This window comes from Megachile rotundata, chromosome 12 (assembly GCF_050947335.1).
Source record: "Megachile rotundata isolate GNS110a chromosome 12, iyMegRotu1, whole genome shotgun sequence".
NCBI lineage: Eukaryota > Metazoa > Arthropoda > Insecta > Hymenoptera > Megachilidae > Megachile > Megachile rotundata.
The window spans coordinates 7,764,311-7,781,894 of record NC_134994.1 but is presented as its reverse complement, the minus strand read 5'-3'; the positions used below and the strand labels follow the sequence as shown (position 1 = coordinate 7,781,894).

Below are 17,584 nucleotides of genomic sequence, written 5' to 3'. Positions count from 1 at the left end.
AAAATAGAGTATGTCTCAAGATTATAAATCGGTGCGGGTATAAAAACAAGAAAAAGCTTGTTATTAACATATGATCATAAAACTTCTAAAAATAGTGCATTTGTCATTCGTTCTCTGGCATTCTTTTCTCCGGGGTGTTCTGAATTTTCCTTCAAAGGTTCGTCTCGATTAAAAATACGTGGCGCCTGATCACGTCGCCTCGCGCAATCGATGCCTTTCAGAGTAAGAAGCATTGCTTCATAATGCTGGCAATGAAATTGATTAAGGACCTATCAAATTCTTTAACCCATTGACCTGGAATGCAGCGTGGCCTCATACACGATCTCATTGTTTCAAATAAGTGTTCATAATTTATAGCTTATCTTAGGTTCTAGGAGTGTCAGGTTATCTTGGGTTCTAGGAGCGTCAGGTTGTATCAAGTTCTAGGAGTGTCTAGGTTATATCAGGTTCTGGGAGTGACTAGGCTATATCTGGTTCTTGGAGTGTCTAGGTTATATCAGGTTCTGGGAGTGACTAGGTTATATCTGGTTCTTAGAGTGTCTAGGTTATATCAGACTCTGGGAGTGGCTAGGTTTTATTAGGTTGTAGGAGTGTCTATGTTATATCAGATTCTGGGAGTGGCTAGGTTATATTAGGAATGTACGAGTGTCTATGTTAATTCAGGTACTGAGAGTGACTAGGCTAAAGCAGGTTCTTGGAGTGTCTAGGTTATATCAGATTCTGGGAGTGGCTAGGTTATATTAGGAATGCACGAGTGTCTATGTTAATTCAGGTACTGAGAGTGACTAGGCTAAAGCAGGTTCTTGGAGTGTCTAGGTTATTTCAGGTTCTGAGGGTGGCTAGGTTATATCAGGTTCTGGGAGTGTCTAGGTTATATCAGGTTCTAGGAGGTGTATGTTACCAGGTAGTAGAAATATGTAAATTACATTTGGATTTGCTTTGCTGAAGCTACCATAGGTCCTAGGTTCGCTCTATAGTTCAGATTGCAATTAATTTTTCTCCTTTCCCTAGATTCTTTCTAAACTCTCCACATGTACTAAGTTCGCTCTGACTTTCTCTTAGAATCTCTTATTTTCCCTAACAAACCCATGATCTTCAGATCACTCTATGGTACACATAGACTCTCTCAGATTCTCTTTAAGTGCTATTTAGGTTTTTGATCGAATCTAAGGTCCTCTTTCTAGGTCCTCCCTATATTCCTCTATCCATCTTCTGTCCATCCTAAACTCTCCTGGTCCTCCCTATGATTTTCCTACGGTTCCCCTAAACTCCCTCTAGTCCTTAGAACTTCTCTAGAACCCCCCTAAATGCTACCAAAATCAAATGACGAGATACTTCCCCTCATTCTCACAGTCAGTTAAAAATTGTCAACCCACTGCACTCGAGTGTGTTTATTATAAAATATTCCATTAGTGTTATATCACTAATATCACTTCATACCACTCCACTAATGTGAGCTTAATGATATTTTACTTATACTTACCTAAATAATATGATTATACTTATCGCGCATAAAAATAACTATATCGTATATATAACACACTAGTACATAATCTATTCAAAATTGGTATACAGATCTTACTTGCCCGAAATTGAACAAAATTTAACAGAGTCAGCAAGTGCAACAAATATCAATCCATTCTAACAAGTATCCATCTAACAATTATCAATTTAAACGCAACAATTTTAATTTCAAAAGCAATTATTTTCCTCCGTTTCTTCAAAGAAGCAAAGATTCCTGTTTCACCTGTGCGTAGGACAAAGGGAACTTTTTCCAGGATAACCAGTTCCTCAAGGACAGTGATATGAACGTCCAGATCAGACCAGCAAGGCACAATCTTCGAAACCCATATACATCTGCTTCACTTTCATAAATTCTTTCAGGTTCGGTTAATCGAGCAATTACTCGTTTGCCTTGAAACTCCACCTCGCCTTGTGTACACGAGCAAGATTTGCTTTTGATTTTACTGTGCTACAGTTTAAAACAGGTAATATTGTGGGATAGAATAGCAATATTATCCACTGATTTTCAACTTTGACAAACTTTTGTGGAGTTACAAGATAACCGTAGTCCGCCATTTTAGAGTTTAGCTGCTTGTGTTGCAGGAAAATGTGAATAATTTTGTTCAGTGTTCACAAGTTTATTTTACGATTTCAAGAAAGATAAGAGGTAAGTAATTTTCATAGTTGCTTGCGAATGGAAGAGTTTTTAAATTAACCAAGTCGCTTTCCGGAATAAAGAACCTTGAAGCATCTGAATCGCTATGAAAAGTAGAGTGTTAAAATGCACATCTTTTATGATCAGCAGTGAGACGTTAAATGTAGCTGATAAAAATCTTGACAAGCGAAGTACGATATTTATGAGTTATTTTTCCTATCGTTGCATAAAGTATTGTAATTAGTGAACGCGGTCATTAAAGTCGTGCATTTCAGCGATTATTGTTATGTAGATAATCAAGATTTTCTATTCAAATTAAAAATGCTTATGATGGGTAAAATGTAAATGTATCTTCGAGGTGAAGAAAGAGGCCGCGTATAAATCACGCTAATTAAAAATATTTAAGCATTGTAATTTGCGCCAGTAAAAATTTATGGAGGCTAAAATTGTTTTAGGAGAAACTAAAGATAGTGACAGAGAATTAAACTTTTAGGTTATGTTACCGAAGTATTCGCAGTTGATTGCTTCATATATAATTTTCAAAGATTTCACAAAAATCAAACAGTTATTTTAAACACTGTTTAACAAGAATACAACATAATGTGTAGGTGAAACTATAGTTATTTACTTTAATTGCAAATCTCAAATGAAGCAGTAAATAAAAGCAACTCAAACAAAGGTGAAATGCTGTAATTTATTTGCAACAAACACAGAGGGGGACTAAAATTTCACTTAATGAAAATGGTGTCCAAACCCAGCAGCGATTTAGTGAAAGGTGTAACGTTCCTCAGTGCTTCAGCGTGCAATTTTCTGACGTTGCAACGTGTTACAATCTCGTTTTCCGCAGGTTTTCCGCGTCGTTTCCTTCTCCTGTCATCGCGTCGACGATCACCGCTGCTCCAAATAACTCTGCTCCGTGCTGAAATCGTAACAAATCTCTCCAACAATATCCGACAACTTCCCTTTACACAATGTTGAAACCGTTAATAGCCTTGCACTTGAAATTACAATTCGTTTGAGAAAGCCACAATCGTATTCTACATCTAATTAACGCTTTATCGTGCCTGTTACTCTTGTATCGCCGGTAGAGAAAGGTGAAAGCGATAGGAGCCGAGTTACTTTCTTCTTTTTTGACACTGGCGATCATTCATGATAAACGATCGTTTGCATTAGCAAGTAACACGATTTGCAAGTGTACATAGATACAAAGTTATCAATTACTACTTTGTAAGTTAATTAACGATCTTAATCGTGATTGCGTGTGATTGATATTCAGGTGAATATATAGTGATGTTACTTTCAGAAATTTTTAGTTATTTTTTTTAATAGATGTGACAGGATTTCAAGCTTCTAATTATAGATTGTGATAATTTTAGCAGTAGTGGTATTATTGGGATTATAATTTTGATATTATTGTCATATTCCCATGTATTATTTTTATATTCATTTTTCGTATAAATTAATCATCTATGAAGATTCAATTGTTGCTTTCGCACGAATCAATGTTATGAAATAATATTTTATTAATGTTGAAAATTCATTGGAAGCTACTCACGTCGATGAAAGGATTCTGAGGATGCTTCTACCGATGCATAATTACTTGAATCCGAGTTTTGGGGGTGTAGTTGCAACGGAAGGTGGACGACGTTGCCCAGGAGGTCTAGTGACAAAGATCCCATATTTCCTAGGCGGAGGTTCCGGGGGCAAGGGCGGTGGAAAGGACGGCTCGAGAATCTTTAATATTACATAAACAATATATACATTTAATATTATATAAACCATACACACATTTCATATATGAACAATACACACATTTAATAATATATAAACAATACATACATTTAATATTATGTAAACAATATACACATCTAATATCATATAAACAATATACACATTAATATTATATAAAAAATATACACATTTAATAATATATAAGCAATACACACATTTGATATTATATAAACAATACACACATCTAATGACATATAAACAATACACACATTTAATATTATATAAACAGTACACACATCTAATGACATATAAACAATATATACATTAATACTATATGAACAATACACACATTTAATATCATATAAACAGTATACACATTAATAATATGCAATATAGCACATGTTAACAATATGCACCATAATTCATCTTCATACAAAAATAAAATGCAGACATCAGTTAGCTTTCCATATTACATAACCTAATTTTATTGAATTATTTTTTCCTAGACACATGAAAGATAAAAGTACTTCACCACTCCACAAATAATGTATGATTGCAAAATGTTCTTAAAAATTTTGCAAAAGCAATAACATTAATGAAGAATAACGTCTGATATTATTAAATAAAATTTATACTGGTTTCCAACGGAAAAGTGTTTTATGCTACCAGAAAATACTATGCATTTTCACTCTCATTGATTTCACTTCATGTTTTAATGAAATTTTATGAACCAATTAACTTGATATATTAATGAACAAGTAAAACCGCATGTATATGCAATCCTGCGGTGTTATAAAATTTATTACAAAACAACGTACTTTCACGATGCAGAGAGTAATATTTGGTAAATATATTCCCGAAGCGCAGTTTCACGAAACAAGAAGACAATCAATCCCCATAACCAAACAATCCGAGGCAAACTACACACATCAAAATTACCGTCAATTAAGGAATACCGTATCCCATTATCCAAACAGACCATGAATATTACATAATCCCAAGAATAATACGCGGTAATCTGGACATGAACATTAACCCTTCCATCGCGTGTTACCTGAACTATCTGTACCTGTAACGAGCAGCCCCTGAATGTGCCTTAACTAACCGGAATCCCATGGTTTTCCTCAATTTCGTTCGCAGACAGCTACGAAACAACTTTGCGTCCTGCTAGTCGCGAATACTCTATAATAGAATTCACGAACAATCTGTTTGCACGGTTTGCGGCTGTAACGCGGGTCCAAGCTGTTACAAGCAAACGGAAACCGGTAGTAAGAGGTAAACCGCCGGTTCCTCGAAGCTCGATTTTCGCGACAATCGCAGGTCGTTGGGAAAATTTCGGAGCCTGACATTTCGCTCTGCTTAATTGAAACCCACCTTGAGATCCTCGAGCGAGCTCGTCCTTCCTTCGATGCTCTCCGCAAACAAGGCTTTTCGATCAGCGACGTCGTCCGCAGAACTCTCGCACGATTTCCCACACGATTTGTACTGAAAATCAACTACCGCTTAATGATAATTGCTGAGTGTCTTTGGATTTAGTGGCCATTTTATGGCACGGGAATATTAAGCTGGTACTTTCTCGACGATACTCTCCAACTCGGTCAGTTTGTTCGCTGCGGAGATTAGTTCTGTGCTCAATCTTTGCATCTGAAAATTATTTACTGTTTAAGTTTTTTTGGTTCGTTCGGTTTCACTCTTTTTGTGAGTGTAGTCGGAGGCGATGAGGGAAAAGCTAGAGGACGCCACTGGCGCATCAAAATGGCGCTATGGTATTAGAGGTTATGAGTGTTTTTATTTAAAATTGGTCTTTTGGTTTGTATAACGTTGATAATGCACTGATGACGTTATGAATAGCAGAAAATCTACACTGTGACAGAAATTGAAGATTCTAGTAATGTATGATCACTTCTTAAAAATAATAGCTTCGTGAAAGTCATAGTTTTGGCTAAAATATTATTTCACTGCAGCTAACTTCTTTTTTCCTTTCTTTCCTTTTATTTAATTTTAAGGCAATGTTAAAATACTACCACCAATAGAGAACATTCTTATTTAATCTTTTTATTAGGCACTATTGTAAACTACTTGAATTATGAAATCATGATGAGTGACTAAAGTCTTCAATTCTCAACTACAGTTTCAAAAATTAGGTATATTAAATTACCTCGTTCTGCAGCTCATCCGAAGTTACTTTCTGCGTTTCCCTCTGTAAAATACTAGTATATTAATAGATTGTTAATTTTCAAAAAGTGTAGGAACTTAATTAGACACTAACTACTTTAACCACGATCTCATCGTACTCTAATTTCTTGTCCTTTAATGCAGCTACGTCCTGCAGTCTCTGCAACAATTACTCAAACAAGAAATCGATAATGTTGAGAGGTTATCAGTATCGATTGACCTATGTACCGTTCTATTTTCTTCGACGATCTTCAGCATCTGGTTGTTCGACTTCTCCATTTTCTTTATTATCTATAATGAAACACAGTATCAAAACATTTCATGGACAAATATTTGTAGAACTTAATTGAACCAACTAACTAAAATTCAGACTACAGTCTTTTCTATTGTAACTAAGGTAAAATTGTATCTAAATATGTGACCACATCTCTGTTCTGAAAATAACAAAATTGTTTTAAGATTGCAGTGCTTGAAAAATTACAATGTTTAAAAAATTTAAAGGTCAAACAATTACAGTTATTAAAAGAATGCTATACTGGAAAAATTACAGTGGTTAAAAATTGAAATATTTGAGTAATTACAACGATTAAAATTGCAATGTTTGAAATCTAAAAAATTGTAGTCTTTATGTGAAATTTCTTGAAAAGCAGAAATAAATTTTGTTACAAAAGTTGCCATACTGAAAGTGTACCATTTCAAAGAATTTTCAGTAATATTCAAGATTTGACAGAAAAATAGAAATATAGAAATATAAAAATGTAAAAATGTAGAAATACAGAAATATAGAAATATAGAAATATAGAAATATGGAAGCATAGAAATATAAAAATATAAAAATGTAAAAATACAAAAATACAAAAAAGATACAAATACAAATATTTCAGTACCCAAACTTGCAACTCATAAACATAATTCTTTGTAACCCCAAAAACTTCCAATATTAAACAAATATTACCAGGTTTATCGACAAAACTATAAGTAACATAAAACCGTATGAATCATACCGTAGTAACGAGCCATAGTGCCACGTAGAAGAGGATGTGCATCAATATGCAGACGTACACGTTGTCCAACACGTACGCCCGTATGAACGACTGGGACGTAATAAGATGGGAATCAGTTAGAAATCACAGGAGTACGGGGTGTGATTTAACAAGATTTACTTGACGATCGTATATGTCAACGAGACTGAGGATCGGATAGGATCTCGTCAGCCGAGAGAAGTAGCTCCGCCTTTGCATGAACATCTTCGCGGATGCAATCCATTAGTTGGCTGAAGAGGCTCCCATATTGTTCGCAGGTAAAGGAAACGCGTTGGAAAAATGCTGAGGAGAAAAATAGAGACGATACGACGCGAAACACGTCTCTTTGGTAAACGAGAGACGAAAATCTATCCGCCTTTAATGATATAACATACTGAACTTGGTTAGGAATTCAATAATCGACTGTCGAGAACTTTCAAAGTCGATTTAGGATAGGGTGCTTTTATCAATTTGCAATGTTAGTGAATTTAGAGAGGTTATTTTTTTTATTTGAAATTGAAATTATTATTTTATTTGAAATTGTTATTGGGGCACAGAGGCGCACAATTTGGAACAAGGTCCATTTTGTGTCAGTTTATAAAATTGAAAGAAAAAGGAAATTGGTAATTATTCTAATTAATCATGTAGTGGTTGTCACTCAAAATTTAATCATAGTTCGTCTGCAAATTGTAATATTTCTTTTTAATGTCTTTTGTGACATTTTTATCTAGAAGCTCAGTTTAAAATTTTAGACAATAACATTTTGATATTGTGTAAATAAAATCGTGTTTGCAGAAAATTTTTCTGATGTACATGCTGTGTAAACCTTCTCTACTATGGCGTGACACATATACTTGAAGATGGAGCTTGAAGAACGTGGAGTTTATGAATCATCGGAAGGTATGGCTTTAACCTAAATGCAGTTCACGGAAATGCAGAAAACCTAACCTAAATGCAGTTTATAGAAATCGATTGTACAATCATAGTATTTTTCTCTCTAGCTAGCACAATACTGATAACATAATTATGCTAATTGGCTCATTTTACATTAAAAAAAGCCATAGCAAACGTTCTATGAAAACAGAATATTTAACATAAATTATGAAACCCCATATGTATATAATATTTAAAGTTTCATTTGAATACATTATACAAATCTGTTGTAATAATAGAGTCATAATACGTTAACTAATAGCTTGCCTTTTCATTAAAAAATAACGTTGTACTCACGATTAGAGAAAATTGAAGGAGTTTATTTTATCGGAAATCTTAAAAGTATTGCCATTAATTCGGTCATTAATTTAAAAAATATCTTACAAAGTGTCGCAATCTTAATACCATTAATTATACCGATGCAATTTCGCTATTAAAGATTGTATAGTAATGTTTGTTCGCGACTATAAAGTAGCACGTCCGACGTGGCGTGACTCACCACTGCTTCATAACAACTTCATACTACGCGATAGCGTGAACCACCACTGAGTCACGCTATATTCTATTCCTTTTTTAATAATTTTTTACCCTGGTATCAAGATTTGAATTCAATTAGTTCAAGCTACATCGATCAAACTTCTGCGCTGTAATTATTACAATAAAAATACGAATCGAATGCTGGTTGTTAGCAGAAGTTTTACCTTGACGTTCTTAAAACTCTTGAACGGAAGAGTATGAAAATGGAATCTCTTGAAGTGGTAATCGAATCAATTTAATCGTCTATTTGGGCGACAAATTAAGAGGATACAATATTTAAGAGGATACGATATTTCGTGTCAAGTCAAGAACGATTATTGCGAAAATATTAGTAAACCACCCGGGTACTATTTCTGTGGGTGACATAATTTTGCAGTAACCCTGGTATCGATTGTGTGGGACGGTGCACGGAAAACGACGCTGATAATTGATAACGAACTGTAACATGAAGGATAAAATAAAAGAGGTTAAGTAAATAATTGAAGAAAGCTAGGATCAGCAAATGCAGAAACGTAAATAGAAAAGGGGTGTAATGTAAAAATAGGTACACTATAGTGCAAGAGGGGTGCAAAGGGAGAGTAAGAGGTATGCGATGCAGAAAGGGTGCAAAGTGGATTCTTTTAAAAATTATAAATTGCATAATTTATTTGAAAATCTCTCATCTATCATTGACTACGTGTTTACTATGTAATGACTACTATTATAACTGCTATGTAATAACTATTATGTAATTGCTATGTATAACTACTACATGTATATCAACCCTTTACATTAATTATTGAGAGGAATGAACATTTTATTTTTATCTCAATACTTTTTAATATTATTTCGCTAAACGAACGTTAATAAATCACAGGAAAATAAACCTGAAATTTTTAATGATTTAAATACGATTAATCATTAAATTCACTTTGACTACCCACAACTCCCATCGTAATCGGTTCCTACGTAAGATATTTCTATGCCGGCAGTTAATGTATAAAATTACCCAACGAGATGAGACGTCCAGCGATGTTATCACGGGCAGCTCGTAAAGTAATTCGCCGGTGATTTACGAAGATGTTAATTGGTCCGTGGTATCCACGCTTTTAGCGAGTCGGCCTTTATAATTTTACGAGGATCCGAAACCGCGGCTCCGAAATTATCGTCGAAAGTGTTATTTGTCGAATATCGCGTTATTAACGTTTTCCCGTGATTTCGCGAAAAAAATCCGCGAAATACGGGAACGTTAATGCGTTTTAACGAGAACTTATTTCGAGAACGCGTGGCGGTTAATAACATTTTATTTGTATCAGCGAGAATTTCGGCGAAGGAGAAATTAAAATGCAACGTAGAACGTTGCGTGAAAATGGAACATTTATTAATTTGAGGGCACGTAGAACATGATTCTACTCTGCTTGTTTTGATTGTATCGCCGGTAATTACGGTGTAATGGAAATGGCGTGAGCAAACAAACGTAGAAGTGAAATTCAATTATCGATTCCGTGTTGTGTGTCTACAATTTTCCACTGCGGTTAATAACAATAATTGTTCTCATTTCGTTAAATAAATATCATGGTCAAACAATTTATGCCACTTAGCCGATAAAACATTTACGAGTGACGAGATGATCAAATTCAAATTTCAATCATGAGAATAAAACTTTGATTCATCGCGCGATTAAAAACCCTTTCCGCGATAATGCGGCATAATTAAAAGAGCAATTACATACCGCGATGCCGCGCAGCGCACAGAAGGTTTTTAACAACAATTAAAATTCATTGATTACATCCCGCGGTTCTGTAATTTACAATCTGTCAGGCTGGTCAAAGGGCTGCCGTATATAGAATTCATGCGCACAATTAAGTTACACAATCGGCTCGATCAAGGATCAACCTGTGTCCACGGGAAACGAACGGTCCAAACAAAACCGTAATTTACGTGGTCGACGAGTTCGTTGTGAAAAATTCAACGTGTCGCGACAATTCACTCGCGCGATCTGTCTCTCGTCCGGTCGCAAACAAGAATCGATCATCGACGCCGCGACGTCCGATACATCCCGTATAATCGACCATTCTCTGCAACTACAAGAAAATTTTTCATTCGCTTTTGTTGCGATCGCTATATCACTTTAAATCTGGGACGATGGGATTTTTTATGGCTTCTTTCGGATTTTTTGGACTTTTGGGATTTTTGGAGGTTTTAGGATTTTAGGGACTTTTGGAATTTTTGGAGATTTTAACGTTTTAGGGACATTTGAGATTTTTGAGGTTTTGGGGTTTTTGGAATTTTTTTAGACTTTTGGGATTTCTAAAGGTTTTAGGGTTTTTGGGATTTTTTGGTTTTTCGGATTTTTGGGATTGCTAGACGTTTTAGGATTTTTTGAAGGTTTTGTGGTTTTCCACACATTTAGGATTTTTGGAAGTTTTAGGATTTTTTAGATTCTTCGGATTTTTGGAGGTTTTGGGTTTTTGGGGGTTTTGGAGTTTTTGGAATTTTTTTAAGTTTTAGGATTTTTAGACTGTGGATTTCTGGAGGTTTTGGGTTTTTTGGTACTTTTGGTATTTTTAAAGGTTTTGTGATTTTCTAGACATTTGTGATTTTTTGAAGTTTTATGATTTTTTAGATTCTTGGAATTTTTGGAGGTTTTGGGGTTTTTGGTACTTTTGAGATTTTTTGGAAGTTTTAGAAGTTTCAAAACTTTTACAATTTTGGAACAGTGGAACTACAAGATTTGGGGAAGAATGAGTCAAAAATCTGTATCACCCCATATCATACAATGGTCCAATCGTCCAGTTAAACCACATTAGAAATTAATCCCCCGGCGATCGTTGCCCCATTCGCTGGGTCGATCATCGTCAGCATTCGATTAAATAAACAAGAATTAGCACATGAAAGGCAGCGGTGGTTCGACAAGCGGCGAGATGGAGATGCCACTTGTCGTTTCCCATCGCGCCTCGCGGCCAGGGTTGACTAACTAAATACGAAGTTATCCCCATTAGAAAGAGGGCCCGGGGCCAGGGTTAAACCAAGCTTAAAAAGCTCGCTAACGCTGTCGGTGTTTCGTTGTACGCGGACAAACACGCCGCGAGTCAACTGCGAAAACACTTGAGATCACTTAGAGGAATCAGCGCTGCGTGTCACCCTTACGCGATTTCCTGTTTCAACCCCTAACGAGACGATGTTTATGTAAAACAGTAGCCGATAGATATATATATCGACGTTTCTATGAACGTTTCGCGGCTCAATCCACTTGACGCGTCAAAAACGTCAGATACACTGGTTTGGGGCAGGGGTGAAACGTAGGGTGGCTTTTGTTGCATCGTGAAACATGGCTGAAGACTTGCCAGTTGGAATTTGAGAGTTTCTACTCGAGGGACGAATGCGAGGTGTTATTAAGATGGGGTGGATAAATGATTTGAATCGGTGGATACAGGGTGTCGAATGCTGGTTTCTGATGATTGCGGGTTATTTCGTTACGCGGATGTGGATGATGATTAAATTAGGGGTGGACGGTTATGAACAGAATATTGTTCGAATGATACGAATACAGGGTGTTACAAAATATGTACTCGAACATTTACCTACATGCAAGAATATATGAACAGTTTGAAAAGACTCAATGACACATTACCTATCTCTAGTTTATTGTATTATCTCTAAATATGGTAACAGATACCTTGATCAAGGTTAAATAACTTGCTGTTATTCAACTTTTTTATTTCAAAGTTAATGTTTGAGCACCTTTTTGGGACAGCCTGTATTATAGGAGACATTGATTTTAGAAAACTTGGTGAAGATGAATCTCTTTACTTATAACATTAATTGAAACAATTTTTTTTAATCGTTCTTCAGGTTTGCTTCCGATTGTTACAATTTCTTAAATACTTTATACATTTTATCCTACCTTATCCATCTTATATTTTTGTTCGTAGATAGACATGTTTCATTATGCTTAACATTATGCAAGTTCATAGACTTGTCACAAGTGTTCACCAAACTCCACCTTCTATGTGTCATCATTATGTGATCAATTTATCCGAAGAACATCTCCAATAATTCACATAACATAGTCATAACTTAACAAACTAAAGAAATTAGCTTCGAAAAAGCATAGTCAGAAAGCCGTCGTAATGCACTAAAAGTATCAACACCGTCAAAGAACGGAACCAGACTTACTACCACGTTCTTAGAAAACGATCTTAGCGATAGAAACACAATTTCCAGACGAAGGATCACCGATGAAACTCGTGTGGTCGTTTCACGAGCGAGTTATCGCGCGATCGGCGTAAGAGAGGCGAAGATAAAGGCGGTTGTGCAGAGGACGAGCGAAAAGGGGCTGGCAGGAGCAAATTGGTCGGGGCAGCGAAAACAGGATAACGCCGGAGGATCGTGGATCCTGGATGCTGCGCCTAAATAGAGGCCGGGGCAATAGCATCGGGACATAATCGATTTGCCGTGAACTCATCCGTAATTCGGGGCCACAGTCGGCGTGACAAGAAAGTCTCGACGCCGGCAAAGGCGCCAGCGAACCGAGAAATTACTCATCGTTCTGATTGAGGTTAATTAATTAGATAATTAAGTCTCCCCGCGACGACGACGACGACGACGACGACGACGGATAGATGGAGGATGCTGGTAGACGCTGGTTCGTACAGGCATCTCTTCAGTTTTATCCTGCTCCTGTTCCCAGGAGATGATTTCACTGTGGCGATGCTCGTTATAAAAATGCTCCTCATTATTACCGGGACTACCCTGTCTGACGGATTTATCTCATTAATGTCCTGACTGGATTCCCGTTGCTCCCCCGACTTTTCACGCTACGATTGCTTCACGGAGATGTTATAAATTGATATTTAGCGAGACATTTCTGTTCTTAGCACTTGAGGATCAGGACTTAGTTGGACCGACACGTCGAACGGTTGTCTGAGAAAGTTTGTATTTTCTACTGTAAGGGACGTTGAGAATTATGGGCCATTAATTATAAACTATATTTGGACCTTTGGGGGCAGAACAATATATCTTGCTGTTAACAAATTTTCTCATAAATATTTTGACACATATTCAAACAGCCTCGACAACTAAGTCTTACATGAACAAACTTCATCCCACATTACCAACTAATTTTTGTATGTGCAATCCTTAACCGATTACCACTTATTAATGACCCTGTATAATTCTACATAATGAATAGAAAAGAGCAAAGATCAACCCGCCAACCTAATAATGCAAGATTGACGATTACATACGAAGAATTCCTATCCGCATCCCTCATTTGAAATTCGATTGCTAAAAAGCCGGGTTCGATAAATCCTCGCAGCCGTCTCTTTGCATGCTGGTATTTTATAAACGACCACGTCGTCGTGTAGGACGATAGCGGGGTCGAGCCGCGTATGAAAGAACTCTTTACACGTGACACTTAACGAGAATCTCATAATCTTGCGGGAACGTCGATCTGTCTCTTTCTCTCCGCCCTCCAACCCCTTTCCCGGAAAATCCCTTTGAAGCTCTGCCCATTGACGCTCGGCGGTTTAATATTCCGTCACGAATATTAATGCCCTCCTAGCAACTGCTGCTCGTAAATCAGCAAAGCTCTTCTCCTCGGTTGATGCACTTTTCGCTGCGGTTTTCCCGCGACTTTCCTTCTTTCCCCTACTCTATCCGTTTTTCCTCGTCTGTTCCTATCTCCCCTTCGTTCCACGGCCGCTTCCCTTTGTCACTCGCGTGTCTCTCCCTTGCTCGCTGATTCTTTCGATCCGCTCCCTCGTCCTTCCTACGGGAGGCGAGGACAGTCTCGCTGATTGAGAATAATGCGAGGTACCAATTACTCGCTGGCATAAAGAGGAATTCATTAGCGGGAGAAACGCGCCGCTGGGGCAGCGTCTCTTTCTTTCTTTCTTTCATTTTCTTGCCTCCTTGTCTTCGAGTCTCTGTTGCACGCTGCTGGGCAACTGCATCGGTTGCACGCCGCTTTTGTGATGCCCGGGATATGCGACTCGCTATCCCGACCACTTCCTGCATTGTGCCGCGGGACGCGTGCTCCCGAACACGAATATTTTATTTCGCGAGAAAGCGAGACTGAATGCGTGATGGTTGACGTTTTGTTAATTAGGAGAAAGGGATTTCTACCTGAATTTTCTCCCTGCGGAGAACAGGGTTCCATTCTTATGAACTTCAAGGTTTAATAGTCAGAAATCCTTTTTCATATTTAATAGTCAGAATTGGTTTTTAAAAATCACTTGATATGCAATAGTTTAATCACTCAACTATTCCACAGTTTGTTTATCTTCTTTGTGGATGATTTGTTTTGAGGTTGGAAAATAGGAGGAAGAAAATTAGGAGAAAAAATTATGTATTTGTACTTATTTGTCTATAGCGATTGAATGAACAATTTTTTAAGCAATTAATAATATACAAGATGATGATATCTACATATGCACTATTGAATTTAAAAAAAAAACTAAACGACATGACATGATATCAAATGTACCCTGCGTCCTCAAGACGTTTAAGACAGAAGCACCATAAAATTTAATACAATACTTGGTTACAATTAACAAATGAAAATGTACCAATAACTAATATATTAAATATACGAATATTAATAATTATGAAATATTAAATATAAATATATATTAACACAGTAAATACATATTAGTTATTGAATTATTTCTAAAATAACGTCTCGCTCTAAGACAAGACAAAATCGAGCTAAGGCCTCACTTCTAAAAATAGAAAAGGTCGGAAAGTGTCGGGCCGATGGGTCTCCTCTATTTACCCTAAGATGGACAATAAACAGTTCAGGGTCTCAGGCAGTTTTTCCGTTACAAGATGCGCTTTCTTTCATTCTGAATGTGACTTTCAAGTCGTTAAGACGTTCTTCCGCTTCAGAAATAAAATTAGTAAAATTCTAAAATTTCACGTACTGTAAATACAGACTGTATTTTATTTAACCCTTTATAAAGTTACAGTGAAGTGTTTGGTGAAATTGAGTGTAATAAAATACAAAGTAAGTGTTTAATAAAATAGGAATTAAGTGTTCGACAAAATTCGAATTAAGTGTTTGACAAAGTACGAATTAAATGTTCAACAAACCTGAGGATAGATGCGACGTTAAACCTGGATTAAAAAAAAAAAAATTCGAATTAAATGCTTAATAAAATACAAAATAAATATTCGATAAATTACAAAAGTATTTAAAAAACAAAATAAGTAAATAACAAAATAAGTACTTGCTAATTTGACAGAAGATAAAGACGCCACGTACGTATTAGAATACCGTCTGTAAATTACGCAATGCCAAGGGATTTTACAAGAATTCCTTTGCCTCTTATCGAGTAAGCAAGCTGGTTTCCTTGGAAATCTCGATGTTCCACCGAGCATGAAATAAGTGTACACACTGGAGGGAAGGGACGATAAAGCGAATTTCGAAGGGAACAGCCAAAGGAAGTGGTCGTTCACGAAACGTGCATCTCCTTGTCGAATCGAATCGGAGATAAAAAGAATCCGTCGCACGAGACCCCGTTATAAAACCATAAAGGTGTAATCGCTCTCAAACCGGAGACAGAGGACGATAAACGTTCGTCGAGATAGAATTTACAACTTTGCGGTGGTGTTTGTATGTGGACATGTTTGAATTTATTTTCATTTAGGGAAGTAAACAAAAGTATTTACCATTTTGTTAATTGATGATAATTAGAAGAAATTGGAGTCTTTAGGAATAATACTAATTGTGGTACCTTGCAATATTTTCACGAGTCTGACGCGTTTCAACTGTGATTTTATTCAAATTTTTAATATATTTCATTTTGTAGTTCAAATTCAATTGCTTATCAAGAATTGTATAATTGACATGACATTGCAACTTCCTTTGTCTGTTTTAATATTACAATTATGATTAGTTCTGACGCATCTGGCTAAACCATAGTGCAAGGGGTTGAACTACTTACTTTTAAAAATAATTACACAATTAAACTTGTAAGAAATTCAACAAAAAGCAATGACAATGAAATTAATGGACCCTTAAGTTACACCCCAATATGTATTCAACAAGTTCCACAACGTCCCATCTAAAGTCATGAAATTCATAAATTTCACGGTTGAACCTTATTTGTAAAGATTATAAAATCAGCAAAAACTCCTCACCTCATTAATTCGATCCTAAAAAAATAACCGTGCAATGAAGTGATCAATCGAGAGCATCCCTCGATTTAATCGCAAAAGTTATCTCCCTTTTCAGGCACGCTTCAAGGCGGCCGCCAATTACCAAATTAATTAAATCCAGGGAGGAAGGCCGCATCGGCGGCGCCTGAATCATCCCCGTGGCTCGAAATCCGATTCAACAATAACACTTGCTCTGTCGGCTGTCATCCGGGTTTGACATAGCCGCACCTAGCACAGCGTAACAGCGGAGCATGTCCTGCAAGTGCGCTCGGGGATACTGTCAGTCAAGGATCAGCGAACCGTAAGGAGAGGCATTGTGAACGAAAGTATAACAGAGAAATGGAATCGGGGGTGTCGTGGACCCCGATCGAGGGTCAAACGACGGGTACGAATCGTGGGGTGACCTGATTGGACGTCGGGAGAACACGTCAAATCGGAGAATATGCTTTGACTTGAAATTAATTTGAGTGGTTTACGAAGCGGTTGACCGATTCGCGAGAACAGTACTCGATTCTGGGATCGGAGAGCATAGGGTGCAATTCAATGGTGTAGGGATATGGTTATGGGGGTGTAAATGGTTTTGTTTTATAAATTTTGTGTGGTAGATTATAGCTTATTGAGGACAATTGGTATAATTAGCTTGGAGGTGGGGAATTAAATTAGGTTGGTGAGAGTTTGGGTTGTGTGGAGTTCAGTCCTTTTCAAAGTTGAAAATTTTTTAATTACGAAGCTTCTGAAGATCTAAGTTTTTTAAGTTTCTACTTTTCTAAAGTTCTAAAGATTCCTAGGTCCGCTTTCTGAAGCAAATTTCTACGTCTTCAAATTTTTACAGGACCAAATTTGCAACTCTCCAAATTTCTGCAAACCTTAATTTTTGAATCATCAA

At 36.6% G+C, this 17,584-nt stretch overlaps 1 protein-coding gene and 1 long non-coding RNA gene across 3 annotated transcripts; one reads left to right on the top strand and one right to left on the bottom strand.

Annotated features, from left to right (window-relative positions):
- Window positions 1–1,363: 1,363 nt before the first annotated feature.
- Window positions 1,364–7,966, top strand: LOC105661819 (uncharacterized). The gene is made up of 3 exons (XR_013040044.1): window positions 1,364–2,170; window positions 7,074–7,709; window positions 7,882–7,966. It is a non-coding gene; the product is annotated as an uncharacterized LOC105661819 (long non-coding RNA).
- Window positions 2,834–7,366, bottom strand: LOC100878847 (uncharacterized). Of its 2 annotated transcripts, none has more exons than XM_012279773.2 (9): window positions 7,228–7,366; window positions 7,069–7,158; window positions 6,293–6,355; window positions 6,159–6,224; window positions 6,048–6,089; window positions 5,462–5,533; window positions 5,264–5,385; window positions 3,714–3,892; window positions 2,834–3,077 (listed from the first exon to the last, which is right to left on the bottom strand). In XM_012279773.2, the coding sequence occupies exons 1-9, from the start codon at window positions 7,309–7,311 to the stop codon at window positions 2,887–2,889; spliced, it is 909 nt and encodes a 302-aa protein (XP_012135163.1). In that variant the 5' UTR covers window positions 7,312–7,366; the 3' UTR covers window positions 2,834–2,886. The 2 variants fall into 2 exon arrangements, with proteins under 2 accessions (XP_012135163.1, XP_003700861.1); XM_003700813.3 differs by having other exon boundaries at window positions 5,264–5,374.
- Window positions 7,967–17,584: the final 9,618 nt, after the last annotated feature.

Bases quoted from the DNA above. Each gene is read 5' to 3' on its own strand.
- LOC100878847 (XM_012279773.2), bottom strand. From the start codon at position 7,311: ATGTTCATGCAAAGGCGGAGCTACTTCTCTCGGCTGACGAGATCCTAT. The intron at 6,356-7,068 runs GTATGATTCATA...GTTTCATTATAG, and splicing joins CACTATGGCTCGTTACTACG to ATAATAAAGAAAATGGAGAA. The intron at 6,225-6,292 runs GTACATAGGTCA...TAATTGTTGCAG, and splicing joins TCGTCGAAGAAAATAGAACG to AGACTGCAGGACGTAGCTGC.